The sequence below is a fragment of the Nothobranchius furzeri genome, chromosome 14 (assembly GCF_043380555.1).
Source record: "Nothobranchius furzeri strain GRZ-AD chromosome 14, NfurGRZ-RIMD1, whole genome shotgun sequence".
In the NCBI taxonomy this organism is placed as follows: domain Eukaryota; kingdom Metazoa; phylum Chordata; class Actinopteri; order Cyprinodontiformes; family Nothobranchiidae; genus Nothobranchius; species Nothobranchius furzeri.
This window is the reverse complement of record NC_091754.1, coordinates 18,081,873-18,105,745: the sequence shown is the minus strand read 5'-3', so window position 1 is coordinate 18,105,745 and position 23,873 is coordinate 18,081,873. Positions and strand designations below refer to the sequence as shown.

The 23,873-nt window shown below is 41.9% G+C and overlaps 1 protein-coding gene across 4 annotated transcripts in view; it reads left to right on the top strand.

The window, feature by feature from the left end:
- The window catches only part of igf2bp2a (insulin-like growth factor 2 mRNA binding protein 2a), a 57,044-nt gene that overhangs the window by 10,628 nt on the left and 22,543 nt on the right, over window positions 1-23,873 (top strand). For all 4 annotated transcript variants that reach the window (XM_015966651.3, XM_015966648.3, XM_070543959.1 and 1 more), the window contains 2 exons: window positions 19,841-19,889; window positions 21,991-22,042. In XM_015966651.3, coding sequence (XP_015822137.1) covers window positions 19,841-19,889; window positions 21,991-22,042 — 101 coding nt within the window. The remainder of the gene's footprint in view (window positions 1-19,840; window positions 19,890-21,990; window positions 22,043-23,873) is intronic.

Here is a 23,873-nt window from a genome sequence, read left to right as displayed (position 1 = left end):
TGTGGCTCAGCTCACCCAAGTGAGCTCCCAAGTGGCTCCTCAGATTTTCTGTTGCGTAAAGTACACTTATAACCAAAATAATGCTAAACTATATGTAAAATAATTTACTAATGTAAAAAAGCAATATATCAAATATTTATCATTTCTATAGATTTAATAACTGAACACTTTAAGAAATTTCCACTTTCCGACTGCTGGCGCTCATTTTCACACCGTCTTCATCAGACTCTCCTCCCTCTCGCTCGTCTTTTTCCTCCCCCTCATTCCCTCTTGTCTCCCTCCTCCCACATGTGTGTCTGCTGTGTGTCTGTCTGAGTCTGATCCTCCCTCTTCCCCTCCCCTACTGCTCTGTGTGTGGACATTCTGGACACACAGACCATGTTTACATGCAGCCAATAGCCGGGTTATGATCGGGTTAAGGTCGGTATTCGGGTTTCTGAGCTGATCAGAATAACCCGTTTACAAGCATAAATAGAAAGAGTTACCCCTAACTTGCATAACCCGATTTAAATGCAGACATTGGGGTAGCGTCAGAACGTATGGACTACGTCCAGACGCAATATGCGTCATATTTCGCTGTCTCTGTACTTTCGGCCGTCAACAAGACATAATGTTCATACTTTTCACCAGACCGATGAAGACAGGTTTCCTCGTCACTCCAAAAGAGTGGTGCTATGCCGCGACTTGCCATGTTGCTCCTAACTTGTTGTTTACTTCCGGTGTTCTGGCGCATACAAGACGTCTCGCTACTCAAAAGACCAAGATTCCTTGCGAACAGAGCATGCGCAGAACACACACTTTGATGGGGATATCCCGATATGCGTTTACACGACCAAACATTCGGGTTAGAAAAGGGTTACCCCAGGTGTAGTAACCGGGTTAAAAAAAACCCGGTTATGAGCATATCCGGGTTTTTGGTGGTGTTTACATGGACCTGCGGAACCGGGTTATTGCGAATATTTGGGTTTTAAAAGGGTTACTGGCTGCATGTAAACGCACTCACAGTTACACATGTTGACCAATCGCCTGTAGCTTTCACCAAGGCAGGGGGGGAGGGGGAGGGGAGGGGACGGCTACCAATGGCGAGCCGGCTCCCGTCGTTCACTTCAAAGAGCCGGCTTTTAGAGCCGGTTCGTTCGCGACCGACACATCACTAATTCCTCCTGTAAGAAGGATTCGAAGTTTGCTAAACTCACAGCCCTTTTTTCCTCTGCTCTTCTCCGTGTCTGGTTTGATGATGATGATGCACATTTGTAATCCTACATTTTCTTTTCACTCAAAACCTAAAAGAACTTTTGCCCCTTTTAGAAAATAAGTGCTTTCTTGGCATCATAAAGTGTATTTAAAATTCTCAGACATCATATATGAAATCCAGGGCACATAACAAACAGGATTAGAAAATAGCTTTCTTAGTCCCATTGACTTGTATTCAGTGGTCTGGAGATGGACGTGACCATATTGTCAGAATTAAGGTTTTTGAAGTTACTTTAAAGCTACAAACCCAGGTTTTTAGTAATTATTAACTTTTCATTCAAACATCCCAATTTTTCACACAAGTCACAACATCAGCCATCTCAAGGACACAAGAGAAAACGTGTCCAAATAAAATCCAGTTACATGACATCGCTTTTTTACACTTTCTGTGCATTTGGGCTTTAGTGCTGTTGTGTTCTGCAGCTCTGAGCAGTGGCAGCGCTTGCAGGTTCTCCTGTAGTCTCAGCAGAAGTGCTGTTTTGTGTTTGGCAGTAGCGCTACGCCATGAAGCCTGTTGTTTTACGCAGCTGCGCCTGATCCTGACTCTGATTTGCTGAGCCCAGAGATGAGCTGCGTAATGTGGGCCAGGCAGGTGTTAGGGAGAGTAGGACGACTCCATCTGTCTTCCTGCCAAGCGACCCGGCTCATGCCAGTATCAGTCAGTCACTTTAGCAGAGAAAGACAGAGCATCCTCTGTGTGAGAGTGACCCAAAAGGTGAGATAGGCGCACAAAAAACAGAAGAATAGAAACTTAGGGGACAAAAGTTTGATCTGGGAGTCCTTTTTAAATGTTTATAGCAAAAATCTAAACGTGCGTGGTGGGCCTTTTCTCCTACGGCTGTTGTGGAGCTACAGCAAAGGAGCAAAATGTAAAAAGAGTTCCCAGGAGGAGCTGAATATTCTATCCCTAAATGTTCAATCTCTGCAGACATGCCAGCAGATTCCCTGTGATGTGCTGCTCATCAGGAGAGCTGCTGTTTGTCAGTCTTAAAGCTTTTAAGCTGTCTTATTCTCAATTTTAATAAAAAGTCAAACAGCACGTGCAGAACTGTCAAATGTGTAGAGGTTGCTAAGATACCAGGGGATGGATTGTGTGTTTAGCATGTTGAAGCTACTCGTCTTGTTGCAGGCTTCTGTCTCACGCACGCGAGCCGCGTTATGACGCCGACTGATACCAAGTTTAATAAATATCAAATCCACACAATCAAAATTAAAAGTTTCTGCCCGTAGACACCTGAAGGCGAAAATGTGGCCATCTTTAGCTCACCGGGTTAGTAAATATTTGATGGTGGAGCAGCCATGCGTGTGTTCTTGTAGAAGGGAGGGGAGGTTGAAAAAAAGTTGACGAGGGCTTTGCTGCAAGAAAAGAAGGTTGCAGAAACCTCCTTTTTTATTTGTTCACCTGTGTGCTCGTTCTGTGTCCGCTCAGGTGTTTTTTTATTTTGTATAACGACGGAATTTCAGAAAACGCAGCTGCAGCTCCTCCTCATCCTCCTCCCGTCACACTGCATTTCCACTGCAGCACTTGTCTTCCCTCCGCCTTCCCCCTCCTCCTCACATGTGCATGTGTTGTGTCAGCACACCACCTAGAAAGACGGTGTGTATTATTGTCTCTCGCTTCCTCCCTCCAGCCTGCGACGTCACCGCTCCCCTGGCGGCGCGTGAGGGGGTGTGGATGGCGTACAACTGTATGTCATGTATTATAAGTTGAATGTGAGCCGCCCTATCAGATAGTGTGACAGACGCAGGCGTTACCACCGTTCAGTTCTTAAACAGCACTGTGTGTGTGTGTGTGTGTGTGTGTGTGTGTATTCCTGCCATTACCGGAGTGGGAAGAAGCAGTCCATTTCAGAAATGATGCTATTTCAAGTGGTGTGAGGACCGACTCCAGGCGGCTTGGTTTCCGGTTGTTTGACGCTGCGGTGCAACAGATTACAGAGATGTAGAATGACGAGCTTCAAAAACCGGTTTTGATGTCAGATCGACAGCGGTGGAGACGAGGCGTCAGATGTGCTGCATTTGAAGAAAAAGGGAGAATCCACAACTACCCACATTTGTTCTTTTTTTTTAATTGTTGCAGTCTTTGATGGATACGCGCCCACCTCAAGCATCTGTGGAGCATTTACAGCATCACCACACACTTTAACACAAGTGTACTCTTTTTATTAAACATCAGAGCTTATAACCCAAATATCTCCTGATAAAACAGTTCACTCATGCACCACCGTGGATGTTTATGTTTATTCATTTAGCAGACGCTTTTATCCAAAGCGACTTACAATTTATAACCTATAGGGCATGTTGTGATCTGTGGGGGAAACCGGAGTACCCGGAGGAAACCCACGCATGCATGGGGAGAACACGCAACTCCACGCAGAAAGGCCGCAGCCGAGTTTCGAACCTGCAACATTCGTGCTGCGAGGCAACAGTGCTAACCACTGCGCCACCATGCAGCCCAATGGATGTTAGTTACACTCAGAGGTCCGATCATCAGAACCGACAATGATCTAATAACCGTTTATGCACTTGTGCTGTTCTCAGATCTGTCCGACATGCTTTTGCTTCTCTTAGAGTTGATGTTTGTGAAAGATCTTCGTGTTTCCCTCCAGAAGAGATGAAAGCAGGCCGGCCTTTAACTGCTTGCAGATTTGGTTTGGTGTGTCTGTGAGGGAGCGTTGCAGGCTCAAGCGGGTCTAAAATTAGGGGACTGGATCCTTGAAAGTCCTCTCGTTGTGATTAATGTATTGATTGCGACTCAGGTGGACAACGTTCGTATTAAGAGAGGATTATTTATAGTTAAATGTTGTCCTCGAGGAAAAGTGAAGGTTTCGCTGTGAGATTTGTCGCTATCTTTCATTAGCAAACTTTAATAAGCTCATCTCTTTGTTTTCCTCTTTTCAAATGTGAAAATCTCCACTCACTTCCCCTAATTTGCTCCCTTCATGAAATATTGACACCAACTCTGGGCATTTACTCAAGTGAGGCGAAACTCTATTAATGAGAATATGGAGCAAAAATGTATTTATTTCAGTAATCCAGTTTAGACTGAAAGACCATCTAAAGGCTCAGGAACCCTTTGCAGGTGTTTTGAATTTATTAGCTGATCAGAGTTACACACTGAGTCTAGAATATTGAATCTTTTCATAATATTCAAATTGTCTGAACTTTTGATTGTAGGGTTTTTGTAAGCTGTAAGCCAGAATCATGCCAATTATAACAAATATAGGCTGAAATGTCTGGCTTTGCATGGAATGAGTCTTAGTTTCACCTTTTAGTTTGAATAAATGAGCGTTTGCCACATATTCTAATTTTTGAGTCTCTATCGATCCAGGAATAAAATCTCAGTGAGCATTTATGTAATCTTCCAGAACAAAAAGGCGTCCTTGGATCTCCTCTGAAACCTCGTTTTGACAACGCGGGATCAGGATTTGTTTCAGGATTAAAATCCAACTGGCAAAACGCCACCTCAGCCACTTATGAGTCACATGACTTCAGGTCAGCTGAGGTAGTGGGAGGAGCACTGTAATGTAATTAATGACTCCGCCCATATTCATAGACCTCATAACCACAATACCAGCCAGAAAGATTGAGTTCCACATCCTCAGAATGAGTGCGGTTGTGACCCTAAATGGCTTTTCTCCATCCCACTAACCTGCCTAAGTGCTTTCTATATGCGTAATCCCACTTTGCACTAATCTGTAGCTTCGGCACTTGATTCACTTTTCACAAGTGATCTTACTTTTCCTTGAGTGTGGCTGAATCTGTTATCTTCTAAGTTTAATAAATCATTCAGCCAAATAAATAGAGAATGAGTTGATATTATTTTTTCAATATAAGAATAATATTTCCACTTTATAATAACAGTCATTGAGACAATATTTTGTGGCAGTTCTCCTGTTTATTCTCATCATATTTGCCAGTAAATTATGTATTTTACTTTTTGGGGAACTTTTCTTGAAACCTTTCTCTTTGAATCAATAAATATTTAATTTTAAATAATTTTGTACTAATTATAAAACAATTTTTGCATAGATAAAATGTCAATAAAGTTTCAGAAACACTTTAAACACTAAAGGAATGCAAAGTGCAGCCGTGAAGAGGAGAGAAGAAAGTTTTCCAAATTCGTCTGAAATGAAAGTGAAACTGGTTTTCTGTTCAGTTTCTCTTGCAGTTCTGCAACGTTAAAACCTACCTACCTGGTTACTCCACATACGTATTTCATGAGCATCGTTGAACTCAGAAGAACCCCTGAAGGACTTAGTTGTTCGTCCTTTTATCAAAACTTATTTTGAGCCTGAGAGGGTTAAACACAGCAATGACAGCAGCTGACTTCCAGGGGTGTGCTTCAAAAATACGTGGACCAGAGCTGCCGGTGTTTGTTTCTCAGATGATGAAGCTCCGCTACCATGTGTAGTTTCACTCACTGTAAGAGGATCTTCCCTGTAGACAGGGGGAGGGGAAACGATGTGTGTGTGTGTGTGTGTGCGTGCGTGCATGTGTGTGTAAGCAAGTAAAGCTGGTTGACTCCATAGGCGGCTGGAAGGAGACTGGCAAAGAGAGGCACGATAAGAGATGTTAAGCAGACAGACAGGCAGGCCGAGCAGGTAGTGGACTTGTGTGTTGCTGTAAGTTAACCCCACTGGGGCGAAGACCTTCCAGCTTCACAGTAATAGACCATGGCAGAGCAGATTAGAGGGTGAGTCCTAAAGAAGCACAGCTCAACATAAAGCAACTGGAGCAGCGATGAGGAGCAATGGATCCAGACGGAGAAGCATCAGCGTGAGCTGGTATCCACCTGTCAGCAGCTCCGAGCACTGAGGTGTGTGTGAGGATCAGTGTGTGAGAGCGGTTAGTAACACCAGGGATGGCTGTAGTAATGTGTTATGGTTGTGTACCAGCAGGCTGGACATGCGTTTGTTGAGTGTGTGCTGTGTGTCAGCACATAACCCTTCAGTTCTACCTGAATCCTGCCTGTGTGTGTTATTAGTGTTTTGGTTTTCACTTGGTTTAACTTCATTATGCGACCTCCCTGCAAGAAAACCTCTTTAATTAGCTTTTATGTAATAGAAACGAAAAAGAAGCAGCACTATTTACATCCTTCTATTAACCAGCTGAGTGCACACACACACACACACACACACACACACACACACACACACACACACACACACACACACACACACACACACACACACACACACACACACACACACACACACACACACACACACACACACACACACACACACACACACACACACACACACAAAAGGAGATGAGTGTCAACAGGAAGGCTGTGGCTTTCATTGGTGATGCATGTGTTTCCCTGCTGCTGTGTCACACGTCAGAGACAAGCATGCAGGTAAACCTGCAGAATCCTGATGAGTCCCCACCCACTGAGGTCTGGGAGCAAAGCAGAAACAGGCACCTGAGCGTCACACGCTGAGATAAAACGTTTAGCAACGCTGCGGAGCAGCCGCTTTGCTCGTTCTGCAGCAGTAGTGTGAAAACTGTGTGGTTAGGGAACAATGAAGAATCGCAGATTCGGAGCTTGATTTCCAACGGCCTGGTGGTGTTCGATGATTTCAAGTTTATATCTGGAGGAATAAGAAGGAACTAAGTGTGTTCAGATAGCTGCAGACATATTATTTTTGATTGTAAGCCAAAACGTTCATGAAGCAATCATCTGAACCCAGATTTTGACTTCGACCCTGAAGCGTGTCGGTTTTATTTAAGTGTTTGAGGAACTTCAGTTTGTAGAAACACAGACTAATGCAAGCTCAGGCTTATTCATGTGATTGCTATTTTATTAATTTGGCAGAAATAATATGGTACTCTTGCAGGAAATTTCTTTAGTTGCTTTTGAAATCAGTTACATAGAAAATCCATGTCAGTAATTGTGCAACGTGTAATTGAAAGGTTAGCGTTTTATAAAATCTGCTGTACTTCAGTTTAAATAAATATTGATTGCACATAAACAGAACAAGTTCTAATTTAATACTTTTCACACCGTTGCACAATTTAAACGTGTGATGTGAAGCCTTTTATTTTTCACATTTTATCGATTAAAATCTTCTTTTTGTGGAGTTCTGAAGCTTTCTTTTTTTGCATATTTTAACACAATTCCTGCTAGTTAATTTAGTCCCAGACCTAAAAGAATATCTCGTTTTTCTGTAAAAACAAAGAGCTTCAATTAACAATAAAGTATTTTTGAAATTATGAATTCAAGTCTGCAGATTAAATTTTCCTTTTTAATGAATGCAATTTATTTAAAAGAAACTTTTTGGAGACCTGAAAGAAGTTGTAGGATTCACTGCTAATCAGAAATTTTAACACCCTTGAAAGGACACAACCATCAATTGGTACTTTTAAAATTATTTACATATCTACAAACACATTTTAGATTGTGCATGCAGCTCTGCTCTCACTGCACCACCCAAACAAAAAACAAACAAACAAACAAACAAAAAAAGCTGCAAACCATCCTAAAATAATTAATCAGCAGCTGCTTTTACCTCCAATCATTACCAGAAAATGATCATTTTGTTCAGAAAGCCATTTTGATTGAGTTTAGAAAGAAAAGATTCATTATAGAATTATATACGTACATTTTTTTATTTATTTCAGCCTTTTCTGTTGTAAAGTGAATAATTACATTTTTGACTATCAGTTTCAATTATAATCAAATAAAACTTAGAAATGGCTCCGCTGCAGAGTTTGCTTATTCTTGTGGAGACGAATAAAAAAGAACTCCACACGTCTTTTGTTGCCAACGGATGATAATGTTTGAACACTTCTTGGTTAAATCCTTTTATCTCTGCTCCATGACAAGCACACGGGCCTTCGAGAAGCACTTTGGATGGAAATAAACCGTCTTAATCCAGCAGCAGAAAGCTTGGGGGAGTAGGTGGTGTTGGTGGTGGTGGTGGTGGTGGGGGGGTGCCACGGTAGAGCCGCTGGAGTTTGTAGGGAGGGTGTCCTCCTCGTCGAGGGCTCTTCTGAATATTCTAGACTTGTTGCTCTGTGAGATTTAAGTCTGTTTAGACGCTTAAGAGCTTAACGGCCAAAACAGAAAATGGGTTCAATCAGATTAGATGAACGTGTTATTGGTGTCAAAGGACCACCAGCAGTGGCGTGCCCAGAAAATGTTCATGGGGGCTATTGAGAATTTTAGGGTGGCACCAAATAGTTCTTTGTGGAACTTCTGGTAGAATTTACCCTGTAGTTGTGCATTACTTTGCTCTTTCATTCTTTTTCATGAAAAAAACGATGGACCTATGCATCCAGTACATCACATATGAGGAAAAAGAGTTTAGAAATTGTAGTTACTCTTCCAAATTTTATTGTTGTAGAATTTTTAAACAGTGTTTCAACAAAAATGTTATTTTAAATGGTAAGCCTCAGGGACATACATAAAATGAATGACTAAAAACATTAAAGTGGCAGTGCGTAGTTTTACCTTTAATCTCTGGAAATATCCATCAAAATGTTGTTTAAAATAAATAAAATGATGTCCAGTCGGTGAAAAATATTGGCGGCTTCGTCCCATATAACCATAAAAATTGAGTCTAAAGAACATAAGGAGTGGGTCTAGCATCTTTGGGGATGCCATATTAGACAACATGTTTCCTTCTGGCTGGCTTGGGGTCCTGAGCCTTTCGGATTGGCTGGATATACAACTTTACGACATTACCATGTTCGAAAACATTTAGATAGTAAGAAACATGAATTTAATAACAAAACTGCTAAAATCTTTCCAAAACCTATGTAAAAGAACACAATCGAAAAAGCGATGCAATATATTTTGGCCAAGTGGTATTGCCGTAGTATGATGACGTCATTGGCAGGCGCAGGACCCTGAGCAGGTCTAGAAACTACAGCGCGAGAAAAAACTACAATCAGCATTGCATTCTCTTGATGGAATTAACTGAAGGACAATCAAAGTCTGAGGAGTCACGCCAAGGTTGCATGCTTTCTGCTCCACATGTTCTGCACCCTAGTGCCAGGAAACTACACACTGCCACTTTAATATATTGGCATTTTTGTTTATCTCCTCATTAAAGAAGATGAGTGAATAGTTTGTATAAACCTAAATGTGATTTATTAAGGAGGGTGCCCTCTAGGGTGGCCAACAATTTTCCAGGGGTAATTATGGCCCCCCCGGCCACCCCATAGGAGCACCACTGACCACCAGCTTTTTTTTCTTCCTGACTTACCTGATCGATTTACCATCTTACACTTCAAGTATATATTTTTTAGATTAATCCAGTGATAGCAACATTAACTCGGACTCATTCAGCTGTAAATGGACTTAGATGATCATGTTATGCTCCACTTAGCTCCTATAAAGGAAGCAGAAGACATTAGGGTGACTCATAAAGTACATAGACAGTATTTGTAACACAAGCCTGAATTAGGTGCACATTCGCCCACCCTCAGTGTGATTTATGACCACACAGGTTTTAATTTCATACTTTATCTGAATAGTATCATTGTGATGGCGGTCAGATCGCCTTTCCATCTGAGAAAAATAAGTCCTGCGTCAAAACTGTTTTAGATCTGATGGGAACTTCCTGGGTTTTGTTGTGTCCTCAAGCATGGCCTTCGAGTCTTTTATCAAGAGTAGCAATTTAAAAAATCTGATTTTTCTGAGTAAAAAGGTAAAACTATGCTTATTTTAACTCGGAAATATAATCTGCTTAAGCAATGAGCCGCATGTTCCTGCATGGGTGTGAAACAACAGTTAGGTTTCTGTAATATGAGCTAATTGTGGAGAGAAGCAGGCGGTCGGAACGCTGACAGACAAACAGGAGGCAGGCAGGAGGGAAGTGACAGGTAAACGGAGGGAAACAAACTACCGCTTTCTAGCCCAGATGAGTTCCAGAGCAAGGATGTTGGTGGGAGTTTTTTCAGTCATTCAGTGAGAGACTTCCCCCAGCATCCAGTCAGAGCAAAGACAGAGAGGTAAACAATGTAAAAATAAAAGATTACAGGAAATCACGATGGAAATTTTAATTGCTGGAGCACGAATTCCCAATGATGTGTGTTTTTTGAATAACAAGAGTAGTTCACAAAGTACACCTAATCGATAAGACATTTTTAAAGTTCTTGTAGCTGAGGCATTGGATGGTTCAACACACACAGGTCAAAGATCCGACCCTTAAAAAGATTACATAGCTGGTGATTGGATGGAAAATCATGTGTGCAAACTTCAGCTATAATCAGATCAGCGACTCACTGTTAACATGGCTAATTTGGAGTTTGCATCATTTTTTATCACACCTAAGACCCTCCTCCCATGGCTGCCAAAGCCTGAAGCCAGATTTTATTTTGTGAATAAATTCCCAGAGTTCTAGAGCACACGGCCTTGCAGCATTTCTGCAAAATGTGGATGTTATGTTGTGTTTTTATTTTTTACTCTGGCAAAAATCAGCCTTGAATCTGGTTGCAAAACCCTGTTTTTTGTTTTACGCAAACCCTCCTCTGAAAATTTGAATGCATCATGAGTTGTTTCAATTTAATGCTTTTGTAAACATGTAACCTAATTTATTTATAATTTTATCAGCTTAAGCGCTCCTGATGCCAACAAAAAGAGAAATAAAAAATATTGTTTAGTGAAACCACGCCGCATTTTGCTTATTCATTAAAAATAGGATTCTTTGTTTAAACATCTTTGGTGTGTTCTTGCTGTGTTGAAATTCTAGTTCCATCTTTTAGTTCTTTTTAAAACACAGAAAGGTTTTATTTACCTGCACAGGGGCGTGTCCAGGGAGTGGCCTGGGGTAGCACATGCCACCCTGGGAATCTGATTGGCCACCCCAGGTGCCACCACACTAATTTTCCTTTAAATGGGCTTTTCATTGTCCACAAAAGGCTTGGGGGTAAAACAAAAAAATAAAAACCATTGGTGCCACCCATGCACAAAGTTGTGCCTCACCTGGGCCACTCCATTTTAAAAGATCTGGACACGCCACTGTACCTGCAACGTTTCGTTTGCTGCTGCAAACTTCGTCAGTCTGACCTTTCTGTGTTTTAAAAAGAACTAAAAAATAGGATTCTTTGTTATTCGGTAAATGCACATTTTAATCACATTATCTGAACTGACTGCTGTGGTAAAACTTTGAAGTTTGTTTGAGTTTAATCTTTGCCAAAATTACCATTATGGTATGTTAAAGCCTGCATTTTTAGCTTAATGATCAATTAAACACATTTTATTAACAAGCCAGTGATGCATTTCTTTTGTTTTTGACAGGTGGCGTGTTGGTTTATTCTGGATTTTACAAATAGTTGGTTTTAGCTGTTTCATCTACTACTGAGTGTGGCAAAATAAAATGAAATAATAAAGTGACAAATTTTATAATTAATTAATCAATTACATCAGTGGTTACAATTTTTTTCTTTCTGGATGTCTAATGAATGAAACAACAGGTCTTGCTGCTCTGTTTCTTCTCTGTGGCCTTGAAGCAGAAGGGAGCGGGGAAAGCAGAACAAATCAGGCAGGTGTGGCAAAAAAACAAAACAAAAAACAAAAAATACGAAAATTCGCTAAGCCGCTGAAGGTGCTGCAAAAACAGGCTGACAAAAAAAATCAAGACAAATATCCCAGGTGATAAAAAGGTGGGTGAAACAGGAGATGGTGGGTGGTGAACACAGACAAACTGACAAAAGAAGAAAGAAAGATGAGACTTTATTTACTCTAATAGAAGCTGGCATGAACGCAGGTGAATGAAACCAAACCAACAGAAGAAGTAAAGTCACAGAAAATGAAAACTATTTAAAAAAAAACAACAGAAATCTTCACTAAATCAAAGGATTTTTTAAAGGACCTTTCACCTTTTTATGTCAGAGTTTGAAGCCACGGCAACTCACTAAATATTAGTCCACGTTGAGACTACCAGTATTTCCCAGCTGAAAAAATCTATAATCCATTCTACAGGAACTCCTGATCGAGGTTTATTGAACTTTTTCTCATCCTTCTGTCTACTCAGACAGCCTCACATGCGCGTGCATATTAGTATGCACGCCTGTGCGCAGACTCGGTTCCGTGCTGCATACAGGTGGGTGCAGTAAATATTAGCTTTTCAAATTAACATGGCCACCCTGAGATATTTAAAAGCAGGAATTATGAGGATTTCTTTTTTTCTCTTGGTGGGGCAGACACATTCAGTAAACATTAAGTAACCATTGACGAGAAAGCTCCAGGATCAGGATCGGGGCGTTTGGGTTCAGATTCAGTGCAAACAAACTGGATGTTAGCATACTACCTCGGTGCTTTAGACCTGAGTGTCAACAGCTGACGTCTGTACGTAGGCAGCACATGTGGCGGGATGGCATGTGTTGTGGGCCTCTCCCTGCGCTGGAGACAGATGGAAAGAGCGAACGCGGTGGCCGCAAGCATGCTCAAAACGAGACCTTAGAGGATTGTTGGATGGCAACATGCCCCCTTCAGAAAGCCGAAAAAGGATGCTGTAGCTTGGCATCATGTTTTCTACATCAAGATTATATTTAGTTTAATTACTCAGCGTAAACACAATAGAGAAGTAGGGCCCTTGGAGTTCAGAGGCTATTTATACAGACAGCGCTGAATGAAAGGAGCTTATGGCTTCTACAAAAGGCAGCTGAGAGACGCCAGCATTTGGGGTTGTTTAGAGGTTTTCAGTTGGCCATAAACACTTTTTAGCAATATGCTGCTTTCGCCTGCCCTGTGGTTGTTTACAACAGTGAAAAAGGTGATGTGTTTTACTCTTGTTTGGATTCTGGTTGCCAAAAGAGCTCTTTCATCAAACCACTCGTTTTAAAGCACCGTCAGTGACAGAAAGCCTGCAGGCCACCACGTGATACGACACTCTGGGAATCGGTTTGTTTGTATTTCTCACCACTGTTTATCTCTGTGTGAGAACATACTCAATGGAGGTTAATGTTGTATTCAAGTATTTCGCTGATAAGTCACTGACCTAGATGTAGTAGAAGTTTTTGAGTATAATTTTGACAGAGTTTTGTGAAATCTGGGATTTCTTCACAGTTTTTTAAAGACCAAGTTCACTCATTTGTCAACACATTTGTAGTGGTCTCTGGTATAAATCATCGACATATACATATATGGACAATGGGTTTCCATAGACTCCAATAACACGTTTTTGAAGAAAAATGGGAGGTGGCCACCACCGCCATTTTGACGGTCCGTGTCACAGGTTCCGTCAAGCCCAGACAATTCCACAAAAGGGAAGAGAGGAGGAGCTGAGGGTGGGGCTGTAAGGCTGGGATCAACTGACGACACCCGGTCGAACTAGCTACAAGCTAAACTGAAGCTAACCCAAAGCTAACGCGGAGGTGGGAGCTAAGCTAACGGAGGTAGCAACCTAGCTACAACCGGAGTTAACTGTGCACAACACCAGAGCTTCTGATTCAGAGATACGCCGGGCTGACCGCTGGGTAAAACCGGGTGGAACGCAGAGGTCTCGGAGACCTCCACAAGCCGGCAGTCGCACAGCAGACAAGCGCCGCTGCGATCTGAGATGCGCAGAGCTGCCGCTGGGGAGAACCGGGTGGAAAGGTTTCCATCCCAGAGCTCCACAAGCCGGCAGCCCGCGTAGCAGACAGAAGCCACGATCAGACAGAGATGCACCGAGCTGCGGGGAGGGGAGAACCGGGTGGAAAACATCGGTCTCCCGAGAGCTCCGCAAGCCGATAGTCGGAACCCAGAACCACCAGCATGTTATATTTCAACCCATTTTCTAAAGTGCAGCATTATGTTAAATGCACTGGGTTTTACCCTATTACATTTAAATTTCATGGTTAAACAGTACATGTTAAAATCTAAGCTCAGCTCGGCAGTGACCTAAAATACATAAATATAATTTTACTTACCGAAAAAAATGAAGTGGAGACTCCTTGGATGCTCTATTAGTGCAATTAATGCCACAGCAAGTCATTTTGTCCAACAATTGCATAAAAAATATCCAAAAAAAGAATACACAAACGCTACAACTAATGGTCTAAGTTGAGAGACTGAAAATGACGGAGCAGTTTCCAAGCCAGACCAAGGCTCTACTGAGGCCTTTCCCCGGAGCTAGCTCTGCGGTCACGTGGGTCGGATGCTCATTAATTATACAGAATTTTAGGCTTTTAATACACTTAAACAGAAGAGTGAGAAAAAAATTCACCCCCCTCAGAGTTGTCATGAGTGTAACCTAGATCATTTAAACCAAAAACATGTTTTGGTACCAGGCTGTAAACACGTTTATTTCTGCTGTGAAATTGGTATTTTTAACATGGGAGTCAATGAGGATTTGCTTTCTTCTGACACCAGCCCCCAGTGGATGAGGGTGGAACTGCAATTTATTTCACTTCCGCATTGGACTCAATTTCTGTCCCGCATTGTGGGGGCTTGGTATAAATGAATGCCTTATGAGTGCAGTCTCTTTGGGACAAAAGCTCTGGTGGTCCTGTTTAAGGAAAGTGAGTCAGAGCAGAGATGAGCTGAAGACGACGGGTTTTGAAGTCCTGTTTCCTGATATGTTCATACATCTTGCCTCTGATTGGATAGCAGCACCGCAACTTGTGATGATGCGGTGCTTGGTTGAGAGCTAGCTGAGGGTGATCGGCTTTCACGCTCAAGTCAGCACAAACTTTTTGACTTTCACAGTTTCCTTTAATTTCCTTTTTTGTGTGTGTGTGTCCTGTCTGGCTGTGAAGCAAACAGAATTAATGTCTGAGTGCTGGTGACAAGCCTTACAGATTTACTCTCAGGTGGAGCATCAAAGCGTCTGCTTTTAATGTCACGCCTGATACTTAAAACTTTATTGTTATTGTTTTTGAATGCTTGTAATTCCGACCAGACACGGAGTCAGAGGTGAAAGAGAAAGGAAGAGACAAAAGATGGGTGTTCCACAAAAATAAACAATGATGAACAAGAGTCTGCTTCTAAACCTGCAGAAAGAGACAAAAAAAAAAGGGACACAACAACAATACAAAAAGATCAAGCTATCACTGCGTCAACTTAATTAAGAAATATATAGTCAGCATTGTTTAACTGAACAGTCCCACGATAATAAATCACAGTGCATTAAGTGCCCACCATAGCCTTAAGACATGTGTTGTACGTGCCCAAGTCCATACTTATGAGAGCACCATGTGAGCACCTGTATATGTAAGGTTTCTCTATGGGGGCGTCCAGTAGAGAGTGTAAGGGACCCCAGATCTGCCCCCCAAAGATGCATAGGAGACGGGGGGAGCTCCAAGTCCAGAGATCCAGGAGCTGCCCCAGAGCACAGAAACCCCAGGGAGACTGCAACCAGAAAAGCCCCCTGCCCCCCTCGAGAGGCGCAGAGGATCGCCCCGGCGGGCCACAACCAGCAGCCGGCACAGTCCAGGGAGATATCGGCAGCAAGCCCACAGGCCCACCTGCAGCCTCCCACCCCTAGCCGGCCGAGCCCGGGACCCAGGGGTGACCACCCCCGCCGGAGACCCAGCAGAGCCCAGGGACCCAGACCCCACCAGGCAGCCACCTGGATTGACCAGGCAGATGCCAAAGATCTTAAACCCCCTGACCCGGGAGCCATGAACACTCAGGCAGACAAAGGCACCGCACCCCACACCAGGTGTGGCAGGGGGAGGGGAGACGAAGATCTATATCATCACAAGAAGTCCCAGGAGAGGGGAGGAGTCAAAGGCCCCACCTGACATATACAGTCATACACAAACACAGTCACACACTCCCTCCCTCATGCTCACACATACACATACAACCAAAGACTTACAAAAATGCACGCCGGACACCCACTCATGTTCCCCATATACACCCTATTCACTCTGGTCCCGGTACTGCTGCACACTGGGTACAACCATCACCGGTTCCGAGAGTTTGACCCTTTCTGCTGGGGTGCTGATGAGCACCCCCCCCCCCCCCCCCTTCCCCCAGCGCTGAGCACAGCAATCCACCACTCTAGACCCCAACCGGACGGACGGATCTCCCTCCTAGCCTCCAGCCCCAGGAAGCCAAGCAACAACAAAGGTGTGCAAAGATTTAAAGTTTCTTTTAATTTCCAACAAACTCACAGGAGCCTTACAAAGACAGAGTTTTCATACATAAAAAAGAATAATGGGAGATCTACACCGCCACATCGGGAGTCAGTCAGCTTGTAGCAACAACACACGCTACGGCTCAGGCGAACAAAACCATATAAATGTTATTATTTTTGTTATTTAATTTAATTTGATGTATTTTGATATTTTTAATTATTAAAAAAATCAAACATTAATAAAAAGAAAATTAAAATTGACATTTTCCCATGAAGAAGTTTTGATCTGATAGGGCATTCATTCAGATTACTTGTGCCCATGTAAACTTAGCTACTGTGACGTAGAATTGACTGTCAGGATTTTCTTATTGACTCGTCGATTTTCTATGTCGGCTGATGCAGGAAATAGAGTTGAAAAATAATCTATGTTTAGCCTGCATGATAAGCTCAGAGTGACCAATCATATTTAAAAAATAAAAAGTAAAAATAGATTTCTTAGTGAACTTGGTCTTTAAGTGTATCATTTTAATAAAGAAATTTCAAGTAAAGGAGTACTAACTGAAATCCATATAAATCCGTGTTGTGTCCTTGAACGGCACATTCATTCATTCATTTCCTGCTTTCGGCGAAATTGTCCTTCCTCTCTTTAAAAAGAAGCTCTAACCCAAAAACCTTTTTGCACTTTTTTTTGTATTAACAAAAATCTAACTGGGAGGAATTTGTGCTTGTGTCTGAGCATGTGGATTCAAGGTGCAGAACAGACAAAACGTGCTTGTTTTCCATGGAGATTTCAGCGAGCTTAAATCATCCTTTCGTTGTTGCTACTTGCTACATTTCCCCCTGCGCTCCGGAGGAAGCATCCTCTGAAGTGAACCTAAAAAGTTGTTTTTTTGGAGTAGGTTAGCTAAGCAGTCAGTGCAGCGCTGGAGTCCACTCTCACATTAATGTGGTTAACAGCTTGTGGCTATGGCTGGTTTTTGCAAGTGGTGCTCGCTGCAGAACCACAAAGGCGGAGCTGCACCAGAAGGTGGAGCTGCACCAGAGTCAGCCCCGCCCATTCCAGAATCAGCCCCGCCCATTCCATCAGAGTCAGTCCAATTCCTTCCAGTTGTCAGACTTGATAGCGTTCTGGAATCAAAGAGGGCGTTATAGCTAAAAAATGCAAGATTGAGGACGGAGTTGAGAAGTTAATTGAACAGTTTTTGTAAAGGTTCCATATAATTAAAAATCTAACTTTTGGAACTTTTAATCATGTTATATTGTCATTTCCTCATAAGAAACACGCCAAAGCCATTTTAAGCCTCATTCATGCATTTTCCTCCCATCTCAGCTTCAATTTGGTCTCCTCCCCCGAAGCGGGTCTGGTCTTGGTTCTCAAATCTGGATATTCTGTGAATTTTCTGACAAATTATCTCTGAAATGACTTCTACTGAGACACCGCCAATAAACCATACATCCCATCTCAGAGACAGACTAGGCACCACGATTACACCGTAGGAGTTGTAATAGATGTGGTGGTGTAGTAGTTATGGAATCAGGTTGATATGCAGTTTTGCGCAGGTTCACCTCCCTTTAGTTTAAGTTTTAGGTAGTGTACAACCTCTTTTCTTCATTTCTAGCTACACTTGCCAGTACTATGTTTACAACAATTTACTGGTATACCGTTTAACATATAATGACTAATGTGTTTTTTTTATTTATTTGTTCGTTTATTTAGCCAGTGAGTCCATTTGTGAGCAGAGTTTCGACTAAAATGCTGTTTAGGAACGATCAAATTCAAAGAACTTTTAGAGACATAAATATTTTGCTGAAAATAAACATTACAACTAAAATATAAACAAATTAAAAGTTTCAGCTGGCTAAATAGATTGCTGATGACCCCACCGAGAATCGAACCAGCATCAGCTGAGGGGAAAGCAAAACATAACGCAGATGATCTCGCCACTAGACTACCAAAGGCAATTAGAAAGTCAGACATGCTGTTATACAACACTGCTGTTAGACCGGCTGTGGACAGATATTCGCTAAAAGAAACCTTTTCATTTCGAGATATATTCAGTCTTTGTCATGTAGCAAGTTATATTCATCTTGTTTAATTGGAGCATAGAACATAGCATTAACGACTGTAAACTAGTAACAGCCGTAATTCATGTGGGTCAGGTCAGTTTGCGATAAAGTTGGAAACAAAAACGGAAGTCAGTAGGTAAGCTGAGTTTGCGTGAATGGGCGGGGCTGACTCTGGTGCAGCTCCACCTTATGGTGCAGCTCCGCCTTTGTGGTTCTGCAGCGAGCACCCTCTCGGTTTTTGTGGCTTTGCTGTTTGGGCCGACTCTCCCTCAGAGGCTGCGAGGAAGCGCTGGATCCTATGAGCAAAAATAGATACTCTTCACCACATTCTTTGATTAATTTTTTTAAATCCATCATCTTGACAAGTCAAATTTAATTATTGTTGCTGCTTAAGTTAAAAACATTTAGAATCAATGCATCTTTTTATTAGTTTCTTATATCAAGGTAGTTGTTTTTCTTCTCTGAGGCATAAAACCCACTGTTGTGGTTTGTAGAATAGATATTTATTCTCCTGATAATCAGACATTAAAATTAAGGTTATTATTGCCATCCTATTAATATTAGATGATAGAAATGATGATTTGAGTCGGTCTGTTAATTGTGGCTGATTTCAGATCTGTAGCTGAGCGATGACCTTCCAAGCTTGTTGTTAAAAAGGATGAAATCTAATGTTTTGTCAAAATGTGATTTAAGTCAATGTTTCTCTGTGCTGTGATTGTTTGTGACTGTTTTGTAAAATGAAAATCGCAGGAAAATTAAGAAATTCTCACTCAGAATTACAGAAGTGACAACTAGTTTCTTGAGGTGTGTCATATTTGCAAAAGTTGCTATTTAGAGTGTTTATTGGCAAGACTCTCGACACGGGAGACAATACAATGTTTTAAATTACTACTGGCAAGATGATATTTGTGATTTTTAGATTCAATTGAAAACTCAGACCAGACTCTTCCACGACACATCTCGTGTTGTTGCGAGATCTTTCCGTGAGAAATAAGGTGGTAAAAACCGCTGCCACCTAGCAGTTGGAGTTCAAATTGCACCATGAAATACAGTAAATGCTCGCATGTAAATTCTCAATAAAAAAAATCGATCCACAACTTTTAAGTATCTATTCAGTATCATAACACAAATTTCAGTTTATCATTATTTTTTCCATCCCTAATGCATTTTAATCACATGCTAGTGGGACGGTATTACCAGGATTCAGACCAACACTTCCCTCAGCACCCAGCTGCAGCCCTCTGATTGGTGCCACAGTCCATTTAACCAAACGAGCTGTGAGTTTTACTTCTTACCGGATCCTACAGGTCTGATTCTGCATTTCTGCCCTCGACAAGATGTCTTTGCTCCTGCTGCTGATATTGCAAATGCACGTCCACCATGATCTATATATAGAGTGAACACTGCTGGCTTTGCTGTTAACAAATGACTGTAAGTGTGTGTGAGTTTGTGGTTCAGGTCTGTTAAATTCACTCCGTCTGTGTCTCTCATCTCTGCAGGAGTCGGAAGATCCAGATCCGGAACATTCCCCCCCATCTACAGTGGGAGGTCAGTTTGTCTCTCTCTCTCTCTCTCTCTCTCTCTCTCTCTCTCTCTCTCTCTCTCTCTCTCTCTCTCTCTCTCTCTCTCTCTCTCTCTCTCTCTCTCTCTCTCTCTCTCTCTCTCTCTCTGTGTGTGTGTGTGTGTGTGTGTGTGTGTGTGTGTGTGTGTGTGTGTGTGTGTGTGTGTGTGTGTGTGTGTGTGTGTGTGTGTGTGTGTGTGTGTGTGTGTGTGTGTGTGTGTGTGTGTGTGTGTGTCTTGTCTGCTAACACTCCCATGTGTGTGTCTTCTTGTCTGCTAACACTCCCATTTGATGCTGTCTGCACTCTACGGGAGAACTCACAACATTTCGCCTGGGAATTAAAAATATCAACATCAGAACAGAAAAAAATAACTTATTAGGAAAAGTTACATGTTTAAATTTTTCATTGCTCCAAACCAGACCTGACCTTTGTGTTTCCCTTGTTTTAAAGCTGCTTCTGTCCCTAAATTTACATTTCCTGCCCTAATAAAGACACATAGTCATAAAACACCAGAATGATTTAAGTCACGATGATTTAACCTGAACCAATGAGCCTGTGAAACAGCTGCTGGTGAAGGGAGAAGTTATTCCACCACATGTCAACCTGCCCTAAAAACCAGAGGAGTACTGGTATGACGCTGAAAAAACCTTGCATGTGTGGAATAGAGCACTTAAAAATACGAGATGATTTAGCACTAGAAAGTCCATGGCAGTCATTCTGTTCTGCATTAGCATTTTCATTTACTTTATCAAATAAAAACTTACAGCCTTGCTCATCTCTGACTTTTTCTAAATGAATTTCACGTTTTTTGGGCAAAATACAGACAAAATATCATCATTTCTACCTTTTTCGGTCTGAGGCAGTCATTTTGACCGCCAGAGATTTTCTCGCTGGTTTCCCTTGGGCACTATGAAAATAGAACATCAAGACTGGGACATTTCACAATGAAAAACCATCTTTAGTATTTGATCAGTCTTTTTCTTCCTCATAATTTTGTTATCTTTTACCTTTATAACTAAAATATAAAGGAAGAGAGAAAATGGTGCAGATATGTAAAAGAAATGTGATCGTAGAAATGGCGTTAGAAAGACTGATAACACAGACTCTTACAACTCTAAAAAAATCTATTTATGTGTGATTTTTGGTTGGAAAAACATAATTTAGCCAATTAAATTAATTATGATCCGAAATTATAAACTTACGGTACATGGTCAATTTATCGACCATTAAATGCAGCAGTCAGAATAACTGCTCAAAGCTGCAGTAAAGTAGTCATCATCGCACACGGGTGAATATAATCTCAGCATTTGACCCATCCCTGGAGGGCAACTATTTGGTGGTTTAACCCACCAATCCAACCCCTTAATGCTGAGTGTCAAGCAGGGAGGCACTGAGTCCCATTTTGTAAGTATTTAGTAGGGATGTAAGAAAATATCGATATGGCAATATATCGTGATATTTTTTCCAGCAATATTATATCGATATTCGAAAGCCGTGTATCGGAAATATCGATATGGCAGTATACCGTGATATTTTTTCCTGCGATTTTTACATCGATATTCAAAAGCCGTGGATCTAATTCTTGAAAGAATTTACATGCAAACTTTTGTGTATTTTTGTTTTGTTTTGTGCAATTCAATCGCCACCTGCTAGTTGGCAGCAGTGTGCAACGGGTTTTGTTTCCACCATTGAAATGTAAATCCCTCCATCATGGTTCAGATACCTCATGTTAAACATGTTACGTATCAGTTTGGACTGTTTATTGAACATTCTTACAATAAATTCAGTAAAAAAATTGCTTGTAACGTCTGACTGAATGTATCGCAATATATCGTGATATATCGTATCGTCTCCCCTGTATCGTGATATGTATTGTATCGCCAGAATTTCAAAAACACACATCCCTGGTATTTAGTATGACCTGACTGGATTTGAACCCTGATCTCCCAGTCCCAGGGCAAAACCATACAAGTTTACAGTTCACAGTTCAGTAATGACTGAATGTCAATCATAAAGTGTGTAAAAATTTTAAAAAGTTGCCAGTATAAGACTTGTGTCTCTAACATGAATACTTGTCTCTTCATCAGGTTTTGGACAGCCTTCTAGCTCAGTATGGTACTGTAGAGAACGTGGAACAAGGTACAGAACTCTTCATCAACTCATCATCTTCATCTGGCTTCCACTGTTCTATACATATGTGTCTTTTTAACAACACACACACACACACACACCCAGACCTCCCAGTGAGTCAAGTCTCCCTATGTGACTTCACTTCCTCATTATCATCATCATAACTCCACAAATCTGTGATCTAAACATAACCTGTCTTCTTCGTGTGAATCAGTCTTCATCATCTTGTCTGCCTTTGAGTTTTGGCCTGGAGGCATGAGCCTTTGCATTGGATCCAAGCTCTAAATCGGGTCTACCACCACAGGCTCCTTAGATTTCGCTAGTTTAGATTGAAGTATTGAAGTGGACAGACATGGCAGACATCCAGCCATGATGCGCCTGTGTGTGTTTGATAGTTGCATCTGTTTGGGGATGCTCCGATGTGGTTACAGGCGATGACACTGAAGACGCCTGTGGTGAAGATTCTGTGCTGTCTTGACTGTGTGTGTGGACCATTTTTGCTTTACACACACACGCACGCACGCACGCACGTGCAAGAGTAGTAGAGACAAGCAGTCGGACAAACAACACCTAGAAATGCACACATAGATAAATCTTGGCGCACTCACTCTCTCCACTCATGGTGTCTCTGTGTGTTGAAACAGCCAAGACCAACTACCACCCACTGTTGTCATGGCAGGTGCTAAAAGAGAACCCAGCAGAGAAATTACTCCACTCAGAGTTTCCCAGACGCTGTTAACACAGTTCGCTTCATTCTAACAGCATTTCCTCCTCTCTCCTCTACTCCTCAGCTGAGCTCTTCAAACATCACTAGTTAAAGTGAATGACCAGTATATCCACCTCCACTTGGATCCGCACCCCGTTAGTTGTGGTTTCCGTCCATTTTCCTGTCTCCTGTCACTCCCCTCTTCTTGAGTCTATGCTCTCTGCTCTGGCATTTTTTGGAGAAGTCCCATGTTTGTGTGTGGCACGGGGAAGGTTGTTTGAGGCAGAGCAACGACAGCGTCAGGCATGATGCCAGATTCTGTCCAATCACCCTCCCTAATGCCAGCTGGTCGCTCTTACTGGAGTTAACTCTTCGTAACTTACTGCTTTTCGTTTTTCTCTTTTCTTTTAAATTTGTTTACCCTTACTTTTTTATTTTTTTAAACTATTTCTGATATTGTTAATGCACTTGCATATTTTCCACAAGCTTTGGTAACTGTACTTGCAATTAGAAGGCTCTAAAACCATTGTTTTGACATTTAGGACTCTCACAGAGACGCCTTTTTGAAAAAGTTCTGTTTCTATCGAGGGTCCCTTTTGGATTTGGTGTTTCTTCCAAAAGGTTCTTAAAAAACATTTACCAGCGATCTGTTTACTGAGACGTATAGTGAAGTAGAACGTTAGCTGTGTTTCCACCGGAACTTCAGCGTAAATTTACAGGAACTTCCCAACATGCGTGTCTCCACTTGACCGGGCCAGTCGAACGGCCGTTTTCAGGAGCTTTCTTAATGCCTGATCAGGGGTAGGTACTCGGAATGGCCCGGTGGAGTTGCTGAGCAGAAGTAGGAAAAGAGTTGTTTGCGAAGCAGAACAGAAGCAAAAGAAAATAAGCGCAGATCGCCCTGCTTTAAAATTTTCCCATTGACTCCTGACACTGGAAAAAAGTGCGGAATTCCCCCACAATGACGTAATTCACGAGCTTTGGTTGTCTCAGAGAGCGCCGTAAAAAACAGAGCTTATTCTGATCACTGAACGCCACATTTTACATAACGCAGCTGCTCTCATCCTCCGAATGGGTTAAATTATGATATACTCCGACAGAATACAACTTTTAATGTTATTAATGTTACTGTGG